Source organism: Chionomys nivalis, chromosome 19, assembly GCF_950005125.1.
Source record: "Chionomys nivalis chromosome 19, mChiNiv1.1, whole genome shotgun sequence".
NCBI lineage: Eukaryota > Metazoa > Chordata > Mammalia > Rodentia > Cricetidae > Chionomys > Chionomys nivalis.
Window position 1 is genome coordinate 53,347,960 of NC_080104.1, and position 19,756 is coordinate 53,367,715.

The 19,756-nt window shown below is 52.4% G+C and overlaps 1 protein-coding gene across 2 annotated transcripts; it reads left to right on the top strand.

Annotated features, from left to right (window-relative positions):
• Positions 1–1,367: 1,367 nt before the first annotated feature.
• On the top strand, positions 1,368–19,191 carry Adora2a (adenosine A2a receptor). 2 transcript variants are annotated; one of them, XM_057751333.1, is made up of 4 exons: positions 1,368–1,489; positions 10,256–10,821; positions 17,547–18,213; positions 18,903–19,191. In XM_057751333.1, the coding sequence occupies exons 2-4, from the start codon at positions 10,499–10,501 to the stop codon at positions 18,915–18,917; spliced, it is 1,005 nt and encodes a 334-aa protein (XP_057607316.1). In that variant the 5' UTR covers positions 1,368–1,489; positions 10,256–10,498; the 3' UTR covers positions 18,918–19,191. The 2 variants fall into 2 exon arrangements, with proteins under 2 accessions (XP_057607316.1, XP_057607315.1); XM_057751332.1 differs by having other exon boundaries at positions 17,547–19,191.
• Positions 19,192–19,756: the final 565 nt, after the last annotated feature.

Consider the following 19,756-nt stretch of genomic DNA (forward strand, 5'->3'; position numbering starts at 1 on the left):
CTGGGCAGTAGTTGACTTCTACTTCATAAGTCCCCATAACGCCTTCAGGGTGATTTTCAGCATAGTGTTCCCAGGACATAAGTCCGGGGGGATGGCACTGCTCACTCATGAGGAGGACCAAAGCAAGCGTGCGGTGTCACCACCTTGAGAATAGGCCCCAGCTTGGTTGTGTCCCCATCCTTAACCCTCTGGTAGTAGCTGTTGGCAAGTCCCGGGAGGTGGCTAAACAACCACAGACAGCCCTGGAAGGCATATGGCAATGCATGCCCGTGCCAGGGCAGCCCCAGCAACTGGTTCTGCTTGATGAAGCCTCTGGACTTCTTCACCTGCGACGACAGTCTCATGTGCTCCTCCAGGGGGTCTCAGGTTTAATTCACATTGCATGCAGGTCCCTACTCTAACCAGATCTACACATGTGCACACATGCACGCATGCCCACTCTCCACCCTACAGTTACTGTAACATTAATAGAACCTGGACTCATCTAATGGAAACAAGAGGCCAGACTTTGGAGGGATGAGCCCCAGAAAGCGACAATTACCATTTTACAGGCAGGAATTTGGCTTCTCCAAGGGCTAGGCACCTGCACACTCGCTGCCCACCTGTTTCTGTGATGGAGCAACGGGCTGCTTCTGAAGAACTGCTCCTTCCCATCCAGACCTTAGCCCTGGGGTCTAGCCTGGTTCTCAGCAAGCCTCTCCACACTTGCCTCTAGACGGCAGTCTGTAGGTTCCAGGAGGTTTTCAGAGAGGCCTTGGCCCTCAGTGCCTGCGTGTATGAAGGACTTCTGCTGGAAACAGATGGAGATTAGCAAATCCATCCAGAGACATGCGTCCAAGTCAGGCTTCGTCGTCCAGCCACCTCCAGAACCAGGGTAGTGAGAGGAGGGGATTCCCAGCCCAGATTTCTGAAAGTCCTAGTTAGTCTGTGGTGCAGACGCAACTCCCTTCTTGCTCTGTAGGGAGGATTGTGGGGAGGAGTCACGGTCCGGTAGGCGGCAGGGGTGAAAGAACAGAAAAGGACCCCGGTCTAAAGTCGGGTGTGGAGCGGTAGCTGGAGTAACATAGCACCAGGGCAGCCTAGCTCCGATAGAAGGCAGAACCGTGAGCCCCAGAGTGGCACAGGCAGCCAGCCTGATGCCTTGTAGAGGAGCCACCGGAGAGGGGTGGGGCGCCAAGGCTTCTTGGGTGGGGGCATTCGGGTGGGGGTGGGAGTGGCGCTGGAGGAGGCGGTCAGGATGCGTAGACCAGAAGCTCCCATACTGGGATACTGGGAAAAGGGGTGCTTTGCTGCCAGACCCATCACGACTTAGCCCTCCAGGGGCTATTTCCTCTCATTCCCGCCTCGGGGCCTGGGTTTCCCCCAGCGGCGGGGCGGGGCGGGAGCAGCGCTGGTTTCAAAGTCGCCTGCAGGGTGCGCCCATGAGCGGCGCGGCCGGAGCTGGAGCCAGAGCCGCCGCTAAGACGGTGGGAGCCAGCGCAGGAGGCAGGTCAGCCGGGGGCCTGGGTCTGGGGAATCGGGGGAGGGGGGAGTTGCGGGCCGGCGTCTTGGCGACTGTGGCCGTCGGATTCCGAACGGCCAGGAGGTCTGAGCGGATTAGGACCCTCCCGCCCCTTGGAGCGCCCGCCTCTCCCTCGGACCCTTCCTTCCTGCTGTCGGGAGGAGAGTCCGCGGGTATCAGGGTCCGAGCCTGTCCTGGCTGCCTCGGGAGTGGCCTCAGCTGGGTTCCTTGGTGCGGGTCACATCCTAAGAGCCGTGCCTTCGGGGCGGTCCTCAGCGACCGACCGGAAGATGAGCATGAGCAGGTAGCACGGAAGGGGCTCGAGTAAGGCAGGGCAGCGAGGTTCCTTACAGTCAGTCGATTAGACCAGCAGCCGACGCGCGGCGACGACCGTCGATTTGTCCGCGCGGAGGACTGAACCTGCAAGCTCACAAGTCGTTTTAGGGCGCGTCCCTGCCAAAGCTAGGCTGCGGACGTCGAGGCGCGGCCGGAGGTAGGCGGGTCAGACTCCCGGGTAAGGGGTTCAGGCGGGCACCAGCTTACAGCCAGGAAGGGACAGCGAGAGCAGGGGAGTTTGGAACCCGGGGGAGGGGAGCATCCTGTTGACCGTGGTGGCAGGAACCCGACTTAGGACACTGGAGAGGCCAGAGGACAAGAGGGTGGGTGAGCGTCTGGGGCTGCCCAAAGCAGGGGGCAGAAATGGCGGGAACGGTGGCAGCTCTCAAGGGTTTGGCAGAAGATGGGCAAGGGCTCTGCCTTAGGAACATTTAGACTAATTTTGCCAGTCCATACAAACGGAGCAGCAGGGATTCACAGTGGTCCAGGGCTACAGAAGCAGGTGGTCTCCAGGACTCCTTCTCTGCACAACCGGGGCAGGCAGAGCTCGTATTCTCCTGATGGCTGGGAAGGGATTTGGACCCCTCTCCTTACCCACCCAGAGGCCGCGCCTTGTCTGCCTGAGAAAGGAGCCTGCTTTCTGTCCTTCTACCTGGAATGCCTTGCCTCTGCTGCCTAGCTTCCTCTGGACTCCTAGACTCCGCGTGCCTTTCAGAAGAGTGTCACACCCAACCAATCTTGTCCTTGGTGTCAGGAACTTTAGGATGATCGTGGAGAGATTTTGGGAAACACGGGATTGGGAAGGCTCTGCTTGTTTGGGTCCTTGAGGGCTCCTTAAAGATTAATGGGTCTGTGACTATGATGTCAAGATCTCAAAATTCAGCCCTTACATACTGGAAGTTCCCAGGTTCTCTCGGGTTCTGGAGTCTCTTGGGCAAACCCTAGCCAGTGTGCATTCTCTCATAGCTGACCATGACTGTTCCGAGCTGAGCCGATCTCCCTGTTCATGGCTTGAAGTTAGACTAAGGGCAGTTCACACATGTAGTAAGAGACAAACTTTGGGTCAGGCAGAAGAAGCAGTGGCTGATCTCCAGGGCCCTGCAGAAGGACTAAAGATTTTGGTGTCCTAACCTGGGTTTTGCTCTTGTCACCTAGATGCGTACTAACTAAGTGGCCTTGCCACTGCCCTGGGAATCCATTTTCCCATCTGTAGAGTAGTGATGTTCTTAGTAATGCTGAACACAGGTGTAGAGGAAGAGAGGGGAGATAGTCTTTGGCTGGTTATGGGGATAAATTCAGGGGAAGGGGTTGTGGTCAGGATATGCCAGAGGGAAGGTCAGGGAGCTCTGTGCTTAGGTTGGGTAGTCCTGGATGAAGAGGCACAGATTGCTATGAGCGGAGGGAAGTGTGGACAAGTGTTAGCTTGGGAGCAAGCATGTGGCATCAAGGTGTCAGGTTCTGCAAAGTCCAGGACCTGTAAGGGGAAGCACAGCCCCGGTAACTCGCTTGTTGCCTGAAATCAGCAGCTCTGGCCTCTAACCTGCCCATTCCTGAGCTATCGCACCTCATAGAGGTTACAGTCACCATCTCTGTCTTTTTGATACAACCCAACCGGGGCCTTGACTAGTGTGTGCATATGAGAGTAGAGGGAGAGAAAGCTAGGCATATATATTAGATAGATGATAGATAAATATATGATTGATAGATAGATAGATAGAGATAGATAGATAAATGTTGGATGATAGATAAATAGATAGATGATAGATTAGATAGATAGATAGATAGATAGGTAGATAGATAGATAGATACTGGGTGATAGATGATAAATAGATAGATGATAGATAAGATAGATAGATAAGGTTGATAGATGATAGATAGATAGATAGATAGATAATGTATGGATGATACATGATAAATAGATAGATGATAGATAGATTAGATAGATAGATAGATAGATAGATAGATAGATAGATAGATAGATAGATAATAGACAGATAGGCACAGGTAGGAAGGGTTTTGATGAATATGATGGAGGAGCTGAGGTGGGGCAGATAGACAGATAGATGATGGATGGGTGGATAGATAGATAGATAGATAGATAGATAGATAGATAGACAGACAGATAGACAGATAGACAGACAGGCACGGGTAGGAAGGGTTTTCATGAATGCAATGGAGGAGCTGAGGAGATGGGGACATACAGGTGAGGATGCTCTACCGGCAGGTAACTGAGCTGGTAAAAGAGACTCTCCCCAACTACCATGGAAGACTCTGGTCCCTGGGACACTCTGGGGACCACAGAAGGGTAGATCATGACCTGGGAACTCAGGAGTGGTGAGGGAGCAGAGGTGATACAGTGCTTAAGGAACTGCCCTAGGTCCATACTGGGCCTCCAATAGGAGGAAAAGATTAGGGGTACAGAGAGGGGACCCTGGAACCATGAGGTGCAGAGAGGAAGGTCCCAGCCCTGAATCTGGAAACCATGAGATCCTGCCAGGTGCTAAGCAGGGATGGAACGGGGTGGGGTGGGGGGAGAACAGCCGCCCTCACTCTAGGCCTGGCAAGGGGTTAGACACTAGGATGACGGGCCCTGTGCGGTGTCCCGGGGCTACCTCTATGTGACAGGTCTCTTCCAGAGGCTCTAGCTGGAGGAATCTTTACATTTGACCTCACAGTGACCTCTGAGAGCCATGAGCCCTTCATCTTCTACGGCTGCATCATCACACCCATATCCTAGGGATATGGATAAGCAGTGGGTTTGAACCCCTCATGTCTAGTGTACAGGCCAGCCCCCTGCCAGGGTTCCACCCAGGGATCCCTTGTTCCCTTTTCAGGAGGAACAGTACCTGTTATCCACTATTTATGGCAGGCACAGGGCCTGCTCATATATATGATGCTCTAGCCTGTGCACATGGGAGAAGCCAAGGCACAGTGGGGGGAGTCTGTGATGAATGTGGCATGGACCCCACCACAGGCTGATCCCACCGCAGGCTGCCCTCTGAGCCCCTCTGTAAGGCCTGGATCCCAGGAGGGGTTGTATCTGGAGAAGCAGCCTGCAATGCGTGAGTAACCCCTGAGGTGAGGACTGGGAACCTGTGATCTTTCTGGGTACCAGACCTGGACAAGTGGACATGTCAGGGTCCATTCTAGGACTCTCAGAGGGAGAGAAGGGAGATCTGACCAGTAGCCTTTGAGCCTAAACGAGGGTAGCTTGGGTCCTGGCTGGTGATAGAGAAGTTGTTTAGAAAAACAAGCTAGTGCCCTGGCCTCCAACTGCAGAGAGCTGGTTCTCCCTGCCCACATCCTGTCCCCAGGAACATAACAGCAGCCACACACCCTGGTTGGTAGGGGAAGGACATACTGGTCACCTACTTGTATTCTTGAGGTCCCAGCGTTCACCAGGTATTAGAATTTGGGTGCTGCACAATTCTGGAGGGACCCAGGAAGGGACATGCAGCGTTGAGCAGACTCAGAGTGCACCTGTCTTGTTGATTGGTGTGTTAGGGAGGAGCTCAGTGGGCTTGGGGGTCTTCCTGCAAGTCTAGCTACTGCTGAGCAACTACAGGGCTGTGCTTCAGGTGTAAGAGGTACCAGTGCCTCCCACTGTGACTCTTGCTTGGAGCCATTCCCGCTTCCCAAGGACAGATGTTGAATCTCCTCTATCTAGACTTTGTCTCTGGTTCCTGTAGAAATTCCTCGGGATTCTCTTCCATCCACCACTGCCTCGGGCCTCCGCTGCCTGCAGGGCTGACATCTATCATGCTCTTTATGACATGTTCTTTATTTTGATTCCTGTTTGTCCTGCCCAGGATTTTATGTTGCTTGTTTGTATTTGCTCTGGTGTGCCAGAGAGTTTGCTAGCTCTCATTCTCGTTTATGGCCCTTCCTTTGTAAAATATCTAAATTATCACTACATAGGCCAAATCCTCTCCTGTGGGTTTGATACTTTTATTTTCTCTTTCACGGACTTTTTTTTTTTTTTTTTTTTTTTTGAGGGAGTGTCATCATGTAGACTGGCCTGGCCTCCAACTCAGTCACAGAGACCCGCCTATCTCTGCCTCCCCAGTGCTAGGGTTAAAGATGAACAGCACATCTTTTCTTCTTCATTGTCTTGTTTTCTTCTGGCATCTTAAATCTAGTGTGCAGCTCACCTGAAGTGGGAGATGAGGTCCTGGGGGTCCTGGGCATGACTACTAAGTATCTGAATCTCATAGGTAGCAGCTGTCATTGAAGAAATCCCAGGTTCTTGTCTTTTGAGACCCCTGCGGTAGATTCCAGGACGGCAGGGAGCAAAGGTGGCAGCAGACAGCTCAGAGTTCCCCGTGGCCCAGAAGGTTAGGTAACTGGTGAACATTGCCTATGAGAAAGAGGCAGCCTGGGCACAATGGCACAGGCCTATGTTACAGCACTTAGAGGTAAGAAGCAGGAGAATCACAAGTTCGAGATTATACTTGGCTACATAGCAAGCTTAAGGTCAGCCTGGGCTACAAGTGACCCATCTCACAACAAAACGAAATCGTAAGGCTGGGGTTCTAGAGCCCAGGAAGAAGCCTGGTGCCGCTACAGTGGCCCGTCCCTGCGCTACCCTGTTCTGTGTGCTAGGCTGCACCCAGAGCAGTACATGGAGCACTGTCTGGGAGCACGGAGACACAACCAGCAGGGTCCGGAGGCGCCACCTGGGCATGTGTACACAGAGCCTGGGGTGGGTCAGGAGATATGCGGGTTGGGATTAAGTGGTTTTAATTAAAGTGGCTGGATCAGAGTGGGAGTGGATAGGTGGGAAAAGACAGCATCGAGTCTGACCGCTGGGACCCTATGGCGTTGTCTCTTCAAGTCTACTGATACGTGTCTCGTAGCATGTGCCTGTGGTTTACACGGGACAGTTTCTACACCCTGCCCTGTCCCCAGCAAAGGACAATCATAAGGAAATGCAGCATTATTAATATTTAATTTCCCCTCTTGGCTAGCAACAGATGACTCAAGGATTAATTCGATGGAGACAAAAGAGAGGGATAGGAAATTGCTAGATCCCGGCTCTGCACTGGCCCCTTCCCCTGGGCCCCCAGGCTTCCTGTGACTCTAGAGCAGTGGTTTTCAACCTTCTTAATTCTGTGACCCTTTAATACAGCTCCTCATGTTGTGGTGACCCCCCAACCATAAGATTATTTTCATTACTACTTTATAACTGTAATTTTGCTCCTGTTATGAATCGTAATATAGATAATTTTTTAGAGATAAAGGTTTGTTGAAGGGGTCGCCTCCCACAGGTTAAGAACCACTGCTGTCACAGAGAGGGACGTCGGCTGCCGTATCCCTTAGCGTTCTCCAGGGACTATGCCACCCTCTAACGTCCCTGATAAAGGGGAGAGTCTTTTCACCTGTTTGGGCTGCAGCTTCTCATCTGAAAAATGGAATTCACCAGGCCAGCCCGAACACAGTTTTCAGGCAGTTCCCAAACTCCCAGACAGCACACACCAAGTTCCTCAAGGGGGCCCAGTGTAGCCTTGATATTCAGATCCATGGCCACCTGGAGAGCACGGGGCTTAACAGTGCAGCGGTGGCTGACATCTCTTGGGCCCGTCTGTGTGTGGCTCCGTCTGGTCAGTGATACATTCGTAGGTTTGAATTGGCCCAGTGGGAATGTTCATACTACAAAGAAAGGTTACAAGTCAGGGTGCCCTGGTCCTGGGCTATTTTGCCTGCCTATAGCTAGACAGTCTCAGCCTTCCCCTGCAGGGCTCCTCCCTCCTGTCTGTCCTGAGAATGCCTCTGGCTCCGCCTGATCTGCTGGACTCGGGGCTGGGGAAAGCACAAATGAAAAGGAAGATTCTGGTTTGGCAGCTGCCCAGGTGGCCCTGGGATCAGAGGAGCTTCCCCTGGGATGCGCTGTGATAGCTGAGGCAGGCTGCAGGAATGCTGAAGAAAGGGCAGAGGAAAGGGCCCTGGGACAGGAACCTTTGGCGTGTCCTCAGCCCGTGCAAGGCAGGCCTGGCAGGAGGGCCAGTTGTGTTGAGACTGGAGCGCAGCAGGGTGGCCTCAGGGCAGTCAGGGAGGGTGCTGGTGTCCAGAAATATCCAGCACGGACCCAGCACGTGAGGATCCTTGAGAACTGGGATGACTCGGTCAGGTATGGAGGCTACTGGGAGAACCTCAGCAAATACAGGCCCGAGTGAGGCACTTTCCAAGCCAAGGTTCTGGAAGCGATGGAGTTAGCGCAGCCACTGGCGGGTCAGCCCTGGCGGTGTACCCATCAGCAGGGCTCTCAGCTCAGGGAAGGAGCTGGCTCACCTTGACAGAACTGTGTTACCTTCCGCTCTTCCCACTGGGGACCTTGAAGATAGAGGATGTTTAGTGCCTAGGCTGGCTTCCTAGTCATGGGCTGGTCTAATTCCAGACAGCTCCAATGCCCATCAACACAAATTCCACTAGAGCGGGCCCAAGGGATATGTGGTTACCCTCCCCCCAGAAGATACCAGTTGGGAGTCAGGATTCTTGGAAGGCAGTAGCTCTCCAGGGGTTCACTGGGCCTGACTGGGCCTGGTTGAGCCTGGTTGGGCCTGGTTGAGCCGACAGAGGGCTGCTGCAGCCCCACACGTTGAAAGCTACAGCCCAAGGTAGGAGCTGCTGGTCCTAGGCTTGCTGTGGACCCCTGATGCATGCTTCTGTAAACTGTAAGTCGTGTGCAGAGAGGGACATGAACCCAGAGGCGGCACACGTCCCAGCTCTAGCCATTCTGCTGGGGAGATGCATTAAGAACAACTAGTTGGCCAATGGCTTGTGCAAAGCTGGGATTCATAAGGGCTTAGCTATAGCTGTCTCTGCCTTACCTAAGGAGCCTCAGTGCCTCTTAGGTAGAAACGGTAATACCATCAGCTTCTGCAGACTTTGGCCTCCCGTTCCTAGTCTTCCGTATCAGCTTCCTCGCTGGGCAGAAGGGCTTCCATACCTGCACAGCTGCAGCCGTGTCTCCCCTGGCTCCAGACTGAAGCCCTGGCAACATCACAATAGGGAGCTTGAGGTTTATTTATTGTAGCCCCATCTTACCTCTTGACCAGATTCGAGTGGAGAAGACCCTTCTCCCAAGGCCTGGAGTTCCACTCACCCTCAGTCCTGGCGGATAGAAGTAGGAAAGATGTGTTTTCGTGCAGGCACAACCTGGGGTCCTATAGAGGTTCAGAACTGAAGAGGATGAACTGGGAGCAGAGGGATTTCTTGGTTCTTGCCTGGGGAATAGCAGGCTTACACTGAGTTTTCAAGCTCAGGGAGTAGGGCAGGAGTTTGGGCTTGACTGGGTCCTGCTACAGAGAGAGCAAGACTTCCAGTTTCTAGGGGGTCTCAGCTATTCCTGTGATCTGACGTTGGGACTCCGGGGTAGTCTTTCCAAATCTGTTATTCTTTTCTCAAGGGGTTATGGATAAGCACGGAAATGAGCCCATGTGTCATCTGGGACAATGTAATGGTGTTTTACACTCTGAGTGGAGAAACTGAGACCCAGGAAAAAAAAAAGAGCATTCCTACCCACAGTCCTCCAGTGGGTCCTCACAGAGCACCTGTTTTCGTAAAGCCGCAATCCCAGCAGCAGCTAGGCACAGGGACAGGTGGGAAGAGGCGTGGGAGGAGAGCGAGAGGCGGATCCCTCAGAGAAGGGAAGCAGCCACAGTGCCTGCCCTGCTGGCAGGAGCTCTCAGAGAAGAGCAGCAGCCTTCGCTTGGATCCTGGTTTGCCACCTGTGAGGGTAAGAAAGCTTAAGACATAAGGCTCCCGGGTCCCTTCAGAAAGGAACTCCAGGAGTGTCTGAAGAAGTGTCTGACCTGAGTGACAGTGGTGTCCCTCAGGTGGGGATGGTAGTTCCCTGAGGGGATGGAGCAAGATGAGCTGGGCTGGGAGGCTAGCCCAGTGTGAGAAGGTAGATGGGATTTGGGAAGCCCGATAGGGAGAGAGCTTTGCTGGAGGGAAGGGTCTCACGGGGCTGATCATGAGTGCAGGGACCCAGAGGACAGGACAGGCTGCCGCAGAAGATCTGAAAAGCTACAGAAAAGAGGAGCCAATAGAAGCATCATTTTGCCTTGACTTTAACTTGCTTCCTTAGAGTCAGCATCTTCAGCTGCTAGTCTGGGCTGCTACGGTGGTAATGCGGTACCTGAAGGGAAGAAAGTAGCATGTTGGGTAGATAGTCCTCGTTCTTCCTGTTATCCTTCCCATGTCTGTCCTGAAGAGACTGGGGGAGGACCTGCTCCCCTGAGAAGGGTTGGAAGAAGATCTTGACCAGAATTCTTTGGAACCATTGAGTTCTTCAGGCCTGTATCCTGACTGACGGCCACAGATAGGGCAAGACGGGAGTGGTTCCTGGGCAGACACTAGGCAGAATCTGGAGTGGCTGGGCTGGCTCAGCCACTCACTGGCAATCTCTCTTTGCAGGTACTTCAGAAGCCTAAAGTCGAGTGGAGCCCCGCCGGATCCCTTGGCGTAGTCATGATTTTAGGAGACGCGGAGTCCTCTGTGAGAAAGCCTGTGGCAAACTCTCTCTGGGAACACTCGTGGCTCTTGTGAGGAAAGGGCTGCGAGACTTGAGTAGGTGGTCGGCTGGGCTGCAGCTATGGACCGAGAGCTGGCCCAGACCCGCATCCTTGCTGAGCCTGCCCAAGTGTGGCTGCTCCCACCATGGTCTCCTTGGTGTACATCACGGTGGAGCTGGCCATTGCTGTGCTGGCCGTCCTGGGCAACGTACTTGTGTGCTGGGCCGTGTGGATCAACAGCAACCTACAGAATGTCACCAACTACTTTGTGGTGTCCCTGGCGGCGGCTGACATTGCAGTGGGTGTGCTCGCCATCCCCTTTGCCATCACCATCAGCACCGGCTTCTGCGCCGCCTGCCACGGCTGCCTCTTCTTTGCCTGCTTCGTCCTGGTCCTCACTCAGAGCTCCATCTTCAGCCTCTTGGCCATTGCCATTGACCGCTACATCGCCATCCGCATCCCACTCCGGTGAGCCAGGGCTTGCATATCTGTGGGCACAGAGGACAGGCCTCTGGGTCTTGGTCTGGTTCTTGATAGAACTGGAGGTGGCCATACCTGTCCGGCTTATCCCTATAGGTACAGGGTACCCTGGCATCTCCCCAGGTGCCATGCTGAGGCTGTCTACAGGCAGCCGTGTATGGCTTCTGTCAGATGAGGGTGGCCTGGCTCTGATACTGTTGTGTGTGAGCTAGTCTTCATACCTCTAAGCATGATCTGAGGTGGGTGGGGAACCATGGGGAACCACAGAGCCTTAGCTAGGAACCCGCCTCTGTCACCACCAGCCTTCCCCCAGTGTGTGCTTCAGAAGAGTGACCCAGAGAGGGGAAGTGACTTGGCCAAATGCCACAGTGAGTCATTTGGACTTCTATGCAAATTATGTTGCTCTTAAGGCTGAGAGGACTCTGCCTGCTTTAGGGGCTGGCTGTGCAGAGGGGGTTTTCTGGTGATTCTGTTGTGACGTGACTTCGGCCAAGTATTGTGTAATGAAGATCTTCTCAGAGGCCTCTTCCCAGCCACCCTGTAGATAACCCAGACTCTCCCGGGGACTGTACCTCTGTTCTTCCTAGCAGAGCTCAGTCCTGTAGCCAGGGTGGCTGCGGGCCCTGAGGAAGGAGTCCATAAGGGGAGATTACAATGTATAGCCCCCAGAGTGAGTTTTTCCTACCCCAGTGGAGTTTCCACCCACAAAGGCAGCATCAGTAACTTTACTGTGGGCTGAGGGAGCCAGCGATAGGGACCAGGCTTGGTGAACGGTGAAAATTCAGGGTCAGAGGCAAGAGGGCCTTTAGAGGTCATTTCCTTCCCCTCATCTTCTGGATAGAAAAAAGAGGCTCTGAGAAGGGGGCTGCCTCTCTCACAGCTATCCAAGGAGTGGGTAGCAGAGCCTGGGGAGAAGTGTAACCCGCCATCACGGTGACGCCAGGCTTCCGGGGCCGCCCCGAGTGACTCGGTGGTGTACTGGACAGTACATCACACAGCTGTTGCTCTAAGCTGAGCCCTGAGGGAGAAGCGAACACCCACGCTAGGTTACTCAAAAGGATGGAGCCTGTGCCTTGTGTTGCCTTAAAGACTTCGTCAAAAGGGACTCAGCCAGGCATGGTAGCAAGTACACAGACTTGTATCTGGGAACTTGGCAAAAGCTACAGCCGAAGCATGGCAAGTTACAGGCCAGCCAGGGGTCTGCCTGAAGACCCCTGTTCAAAGAAAAGAAAAGAAATAAGCAAAAACAAAGGGGGAGGGATTTCCGGCTAGCTCTATGAAGGGATGGAGTTAAAGGTCGCCTGTGGGGACAGTCTACCCCATTGCCTCCACCCCGTTTCTTAAGTAGACCAAGGTCTAGGTTCCTGCAGTGACAAACTAGAACCCAGAGGCCTAGGGGGAATCTACATGTGGGTCCCCAAGGGGTCAATGGCATCTACCCTCTACCCTGGGAGTCTCCAGTGGTCAGTGGCATTTGCCCTGGGAGTCAGGCTCAGCCGTGCAGTAGTCACCAAGAGGAGCAGTAGCTTAACGTTCTCTCTTTTCCAACTACGAGGAGCAGCATAGTGGGAAAGATGAGGCTGGCTAGTCTTGGTTTAAAGGCTTCGCCTGGCTCTCCTCTTTTTGGCCTCTCTTTGTCTTTGTCTTCTCAGTATCAAGAGACTGAATCCATGAAATGGGATGGGATGAGGTGTATGTCTGTAGTATGCTAGCCGCCCTGTGCTGGGCCTGTTTTCTCAGGTGTGACAAGAAACACATTTCTGTGTTGTCTCTCTGAGCTCATAAAGAAAGGTCTGCGGCTTCAGTAAACGGGTAGGAATGACTAGGCTGGGCGGGGTAACGGGGGAAGGATGCAGCTCTTTTGTGAGATGGAGGCTTACAGCCATTGCATCCCTGACCCCCAGGACCTCCTGACCTCAGTTCTGCTTGGACCGTGGGTCATCTGAGTTCTGAGTGGGGCTGCGAAAAGCACAGGCTGGTCTCGGCCAGGAGCCGAATTTTACAGCTGCCGTGGAGTGTTAGTACAGTATATCCTTTGAGCATCCTGGTCCAGCTTTTCAACCAGAGCAGATGACATGACTCTTGTGGGAGACCAGAGCCACGAAAGGACATCTCTGTGTCTCCCAACCTGAATAGACTCTAGAGCCTGCCACTGTGTTCCTGGCTATTGAGCCCCTTCACTTGCCTATCCCTTGAAGTTTCTGGTTATTGAGAATGTGGAAGTAACTGTATAGCAAGGTATCTGAGAGCAAGCCGGGCATGATAGGGGCATAGAGGACTCCAGAGGACCAGGCATGGGGGAGGGTTCTAGATAGGGAGCATCCAGGCATGCAGGGTTTCTGGAAGGGACCAGGGGACCAGGCATGAGGGGGATCTGAAGGTGAGCAGGGGATCAGGCATGGGGGGGACCTGGAGAGGACTAGGCACCCTTGGGTAGCTCTGGAGATGTTCTTTAGCTTGGACTCTCATTTTCTTCCCTTCACAGCCAGGAATTCAGCCTCTTCTAAGGTACTTCTTGTTGTATTGGCAAGGTCCATAGACTCCAGCCTTTGATGGAGGCTTAGTCCCAAGCTTGTACCAGGCACCAGGAATTGGAGTGATCAGTTCCCTCCTTCCTGAATGTAGGGACCCTGTTCAATTAAGGCAGGGTCTCTTGGGTGATAAAGAAAATGGGTCAGTGGCAGAGATGAAGTTCTGTGCCTGTAAAGAGTGAAAAGTGAGGTGTTAGAGACCAGACTCCCTCTCCTAGGGACCCTTCACACCACTGTTTGCAGGTCTCACATTGGCCTCTGGGGCTCTCATACCCAAAGAACGGGCCAAAGTACACACAGTTGGTGCAAGACCTGAAGTCCTATAAAATACACTTCTCCATTTCCAAAAGGGCATGAGGGCCAGGCGTATGCACAGTGGGAGAGTGTTTATGTAGCACGCCTAAGGCTTTAAGCTGTGTTGCTAGTACCACAAAAGGGAAATTTGGCCATAAGTCCCTGCTGGCTTGGCTCAGTGTTCAGTGGTAGAACACTAGTTACTTAACATATTGTGAAGCCGTGACTCCATTCTTCCCTCCACGAGGGTGCTGGCGAGGGTGCAGAACTGGGAGACGGTGTGCCCTGAAGGAAGTCTTGCCATATTGGTATTACAGGGTGTGCATGGTCTTGATAGGTGAAGTGGGGGGGTGGTCCTCCAGAGGGTAAAACCCTGCCAAAGGTGCCTAAGGAAGGAGTAAGCGAGGTAGGTGTGGTGTGAGGCTGATTTAGGCTGGTCTCTGCCTATGGAGGGACTTTGAGTTTCTCCTCTGGGCAAGATGCTCTTCAATTCTTAGGTCGTTGCCCCTTAAGGTGACTTAGAAAATTCCACCTTCTCTCCAGTGTGGTGAATACACATGGAAACTTCACCTGGAATTGTGGGTATGTTCTGGAGCCAGTATGGGTGATGAGGATTCCCAGGGGAGGGCAATTTCTACGGTTTGGAGGATATACAGATGCAGAGGCCACTTGAAAATAGGGTTGCTGGAGACTCTGGCACCCACACCCTATATCTCTGAGGCTCCCTGGAAGGACTCCACGTCATGCTAGACAGCCTGGACATCATTTTGGCTGCACAGAACGTATTTATCCAGAAAGCCTCGATGAGACTGTGTTAGTCACAGATATAGGCCAGGATGTGCCCTTGAGACAGCTACGGTCTGTTCGTGATTCCATTTGGGTCCTGATGCTGTTCTAGACCTCAGACTTTAGCTCTATGACCTTGGCTTTCTTGATTCTCCTGCCTCTATTTCCAAGTGCTGAAAATATGAGCGTGGGGTCCTATTTGGTGTGTGTGTGTGTGTGTAAAAATAATGCTTGCATGCACTTAAACATTCAAGAAGACCAAAGTACATTGCCAATATAGGAAAGTACATCTTATATCCTGGGTTCTGTCCCCATAGGGGCTTTCTTTCTAGAATGCAGGGAACACTTCCCCCTTGTGGGTTCCCTGCCTGTAAAAGTAAACTGGACAAACCAGGGATTTCCATGGTGTATTCCCAGAAGCTATCAGCCCTGACGCATTGTCTCCAACAACATTGTTAACTCAGAAACTACTTAAGACTACCGCCTTTCTAACTCCCTGGACAGGGTCAGGAAGGCCGTTCTGAGAATAGTTTGAAAGTCACACGGTGGGAGACCGTACCCCATTCCTAGAAACCCATCACTCTCCCACACAGCCTATTTCTCTGAACAGCAGCTGAATAACTGATCCACCCTGAGCCGTTTCTCTGAACAGCGGCTGAATAGCTCTGATCCACCCTGACCCACAGAGTGGCTCCTGGGGTTTCCAGCCACTAAATTCAGCATCTTGCCCTTACGGAGCAGTGGTGATACATCTAGAATTCTTAGTTTCAGTTTATAAAGGAGGAAATTGAGGCCCAGAGAGGAGAAGTGACGCAGCACTCCCTGCTTACGGGAATGTACCGGCACTAGGACCCAGGAAGGGTGTGCTTGTCCCAGGAAAGATGTGAACAGTAACATAGCTTCCCCTCCCGTGAGGATCATGTAAAGCACTGTTGAGGGGTGCCTGGCACAGAGTAAGTATTAGATGGGGTGGGGGCCCTAGGACTTCGTGTTTGAGCCTGCAGATAGGTACACACACAGTGCTTGGTCTGTGATACTTGGTGGGCAGAGTTAGTCTGTGACCCTGCTGCAGAGGCCCTGTTGCAGGAGACCAAGGGCCCCACTCGGCAGGCCTGTGAAGCTCCTGAGAACATGCCTGACAGTTACTGTCTGGGTTCTGAATTGACAGGGTTGGAGTGATAGCTCAGAGGGAGGACTCTTGCCTCTCATATGCAGGGCCTTGGATTTGATCCCCAGCACCATGGCAGAAGAGACTGTAAAAGATCCTGAGAAATTCATCCAGGCTTCAGTTGCCCCAGGGCCTGTTCATAGGAAGTCCCTGTGTCTCTTTGGGTCTCAGTTTCAGTTTCCCCTAAAACAGAGGAACAAATTAGATAAGTGGTAAGCAACTACTAGGGTCTATTTATCCATCCATCCATCTATCTATCTATCTATCTATCTATCTATCTATCTATCTATCATCTATCTATCATCTATCTATCTTATCTATTTTCTATCATTTATCTAATCTATATAATCTATCAATCTATCTATATATATCATCTATCTATCCATCTATCTATCCATCTAATCTATCATCTATCTAATTTATCATCTATCTTATCTATTTTCTATCATTTATCTAATCTATCATCTATCTATATAATCTATCAATCTATATATATCATCTATCTATCTATCTTATCTATATATCAGCAACATTTAAAATGGGAGATATTTTTGCCTAAAAAAAAACACCCTCTGGTCCTTCTCAAGATCTAGCAACACTGGGTATACATTGTCCTTCTTCCCTTCTTTCTCTCTCTTTCTTTCTCCTTCCTTCCTTCCTTTCTTTTTTTTATGATACTTGAACTTAGGGCCTCACACATGTGAGGTAAGTTCTTTAACTCTGGACATACATGCTGCATCGTGATGAAGATAGGGCAACCACATACCTGCTTTCCTCCTATGTCTTATATCAGTAGGTGCCAGTGTCTGCCACCCGTAAGCCTTTCTGGAGCTGCTTTCAGTCTGGACTCAATAAGTGTATGCGTTTCCTTGTTACCTGCTGTAGGCCCCTGTCCACCAGCTAGCAGTGTAGAGATAAATGAGGCAGGAAACTTATCCAAGATGTCTAGCCTGAATCTGAAGAGTTAAAGTTCCACTGGACACCACCGCAAGTGGGCAAGATCGTCTTGTTTGGCCAGAATCGAAACCATTAGATTTATCCCTTAGATGCTACCAAAGCTCCTTTTTTATCAGAGACTCTTACTGAACAGCAGCTGAATGGCTCTGATCCACCCTGAGCCACGGAGTGCCTCCCTTCTTTCTCTAAAATAATCATGTATTTCCAATGGAGCGGAGTCTATTTTCTGGTGGACAAATCAAGCCCTGTCCCCCACCCCTACCCCGGGGCTGGGAATCAGCACAAGAATGTTTTCATTTACTGCCTTATTTCACACCCCATTCAGTACCTCTTGATTATTAAGAGTGCCAGGAAAACACGAAGACATAATTGTCTCGTTTCTACCAAGAGGATTGTGGGTGGGTTTGGAGGGCAGGGGGGATGATATCTCATTTGACCTGGGACTTCTGCTCCTCCTCCATGACCTGGACAGCCTTTTCTTGAGGCCGGTGGAGATTCAAGTCCGATGGGGACGAACAAGCATGGAGTATAAGTGGCTCTGACCATCTACAGGTCTGATCTTGCTCGCTCTGTCCCCACGCTGGACAGAAGTAGTCCTTCTCTAAAGGAAATCATGTTATCGAAGGAACCACGATTAACCAAACAGAAGTGGCACTTGTCCCCCTAAGATCACCTATTTCTCCCAAACAAAACTCCAGGTGAATCTCATACCTAAGACTAATAACCCCCGAACATTTGTGGGATCGCGTCCATGTCCTGGATGTCCACTTCCCATCACATCCCTACAGCTATGATAAGGACGAGCCCAGCACCTCAACTACAAGAGAGATACTACTGAGGCTAAGAGGAAGGAGTGCTCAGTCAAGACCCTGTAAGCAAAAGAGACAGGAACCATTGGGGCTTCTGTGGGCTTCTGAGCTTGCGGCTCCGCTAGACCTTTGTTGGTCAGGCCTCTAATGCTGGTCCTCTCTCCCCAGGTACAATGGCTTGGTGACAGGCATGAGGGCAAAGGGCATCATTGCAATTTGTTGGGTGCTGTCATTCGCCATCGGCCTGACCCCCATGCTGGGCTGGAACAGCTGCGGTCAGGTCAAGGACGGCCAGAACTACACGCAGACCTGCGGCAAGGGCCAGGTGGCCTGTCTGTTCGAGGACGTGGTGCCCATGAACTACATGGTATACTACAACTTCTTCGCTTTCGTCTTACTGCCCCTGCTGCTCATGCTGGGCATCTACTTGCGGATATTTCTGGCAGCCCGGAGACAGCTGAAGCAGATGGAAAGCCAACCCCTGCCAGGGGAGCGGACCCGGTCCACGCTGCAGAAGGAGGTCCATGCTGCCAAGTCCCTCGCCATCATCGTGGGGCTCTTTGCCCTCTGCTGGCTCCCACTCCACATCATCAACTGCTTCACTTTCTTCTGCCCTTCGTGCCAGCACGCCCCTCCGTGGCTCATGTACCTGGCCATCATCCTCTCGCATGGCAATTCAGTCGTCAACCCCTTCATCTACGCCTACAGGATCCGTGAGTTCCGCCAGACCTTCCGGAAGATCATCCGCACCCACGTCCTGAGGCGGCAGGAGCCCTTCAAGGCCGGGGGTTCCGGTGCCTGGGCCTTGGCGTCTCACAGCACCGAGGGAGAGCAGGTCAGCCTCCGCCTCAATGGCCACCCCCTGGGGGTATGGGCCAATGGCAGTGCCCCCCATTCTGGACGGCGGCCCAATGGCTACACCCTGGGGCTGGTGAGCGGAGGGAGTTCCCAAGGGTCTCCTGGGGATGTGGAGCACCAGGAAGGCGACCCAGAGCATCCTGGCCTAGGGGATCAACTGGCCGAGGGCAGAGTAGGAACATCCTCGTGGTCCACAGAGTTTGCCCCTTCCTGAGGGAAAGACATCTTTATCTTTTTGGTTGGCTGGACCAATCTCACTGAGAGAAGACAAGGAAGACCATGCCAGGAAACACACTGGGCATCTGGTTCCCACTTTGGACTAAGAAGAGGGAGCATTGAGCTGGAGCAGCATGAAGCCCAGTAAGAAAGGCCCGGGGTGGAGGAAGCAGATGCCTCGTGCCGTGGGGCCCTACGTTAGTTAGGCCCTAGTTAGAGCAACATCAGCGTTTCGAAGCCAGGGCCCAGTTCCCCGACTCCAGAAGCATCAGAAAGTTCTATCTTGTCTCTGTAGAGCAGCTGTGGCCTGGAGGACTGGCCTGGCCTGATGTTGGGGTATGGCTGCTTCAGGCCTCCCGCCATAGTACACTACCCTCCCCAGACCGTCTCGGGCTCAGGGAGCTGCTGGCCTGGAAGTTGGCACTTGACTACTTTTTTTTTTCTTTCCAGAAGATGAAAATGTGAGGAAACCCTTTCTATTTTATTGACGTCCCCTCTCCGGCTGCTGGATCTGTCCTCGATCCTGCCCGTATCCCGAGGAGTCACAGGCAACCCTCTCGGGCTGCCACAAGCTGCCATGCACTTAGTCATAGGGCCGTCTCGGGGCAGCAAAGCTGGGCTTGAAGACAGGAACTGCAAAGGGAATGGTGCCAGAGTGTGGGCTCTCAGGTCCCACGAGAGAGGTTAGAGCCGTCAAGCCATGGACCTGAGCCTGGGAAGCTCAGAGCTGCCCCATCAGAGGCCCTGTCTACTGTCTTTCCTCCTGGAGGGACTGATTTCTTTGTTTTTGTTTGTGTTTTTTTTTTCCTGAGATAAAATAAAATGAGCCACATTCGTGTTTTAAATTTGTCCGCGAAGAATGATGTCTGAGTTCTTTTCTTGATTTCCTAGCCAGGCCTAATGCACATACGTGAGCTCATGTGATTACACGTGAGAGAATGTGTATATGGACAGACAGACAAAAGCTACATTGCTCATTTTCCAAGCTCCTATTCTTCAAGGGGACTGGCTGCCCGGGGAACACCAGAATCCAAATGCCTGTGTGTTAGGGTAGAGTGGGGGAGCATGGGGTGGCAAACTTGTATTTCCTATGGGAGACACTGCCATTCCTCACAGGCACCGTGGAAGGTGGGGGTTGTTTGACCATGCCTTTAGGGTCTTTAATCCCTCCTGTCCTAAGGACTGAAAATGAGAATACCTAGGGCCTTCCTCCTCCGCTTCAAGAAGACCTGTCTGTAAGTTACCTCAGAGCCGGGGCCATCAACTCCCACCGTAGCCAAGAGGCTATCGAGGTCCCAGAAACA

Bases quoted from the DNA above. Each gene is read 5' to 3' on its own strand.
- Adora2a (XM_057751332.1), top strand. From the start codon at position 10,499: ATGGTCTCCTTGGTGTACATCACGGTGGAGCTGGCCATTGCTGTGCTG. The intron at 10,822-17,546 runs GTGAGCCAGGGC...CTCTCTCCCCAG, and splicing joins GCCATCCGCATCCCACTCCG to GTACAATGGCTTGGTGACAG.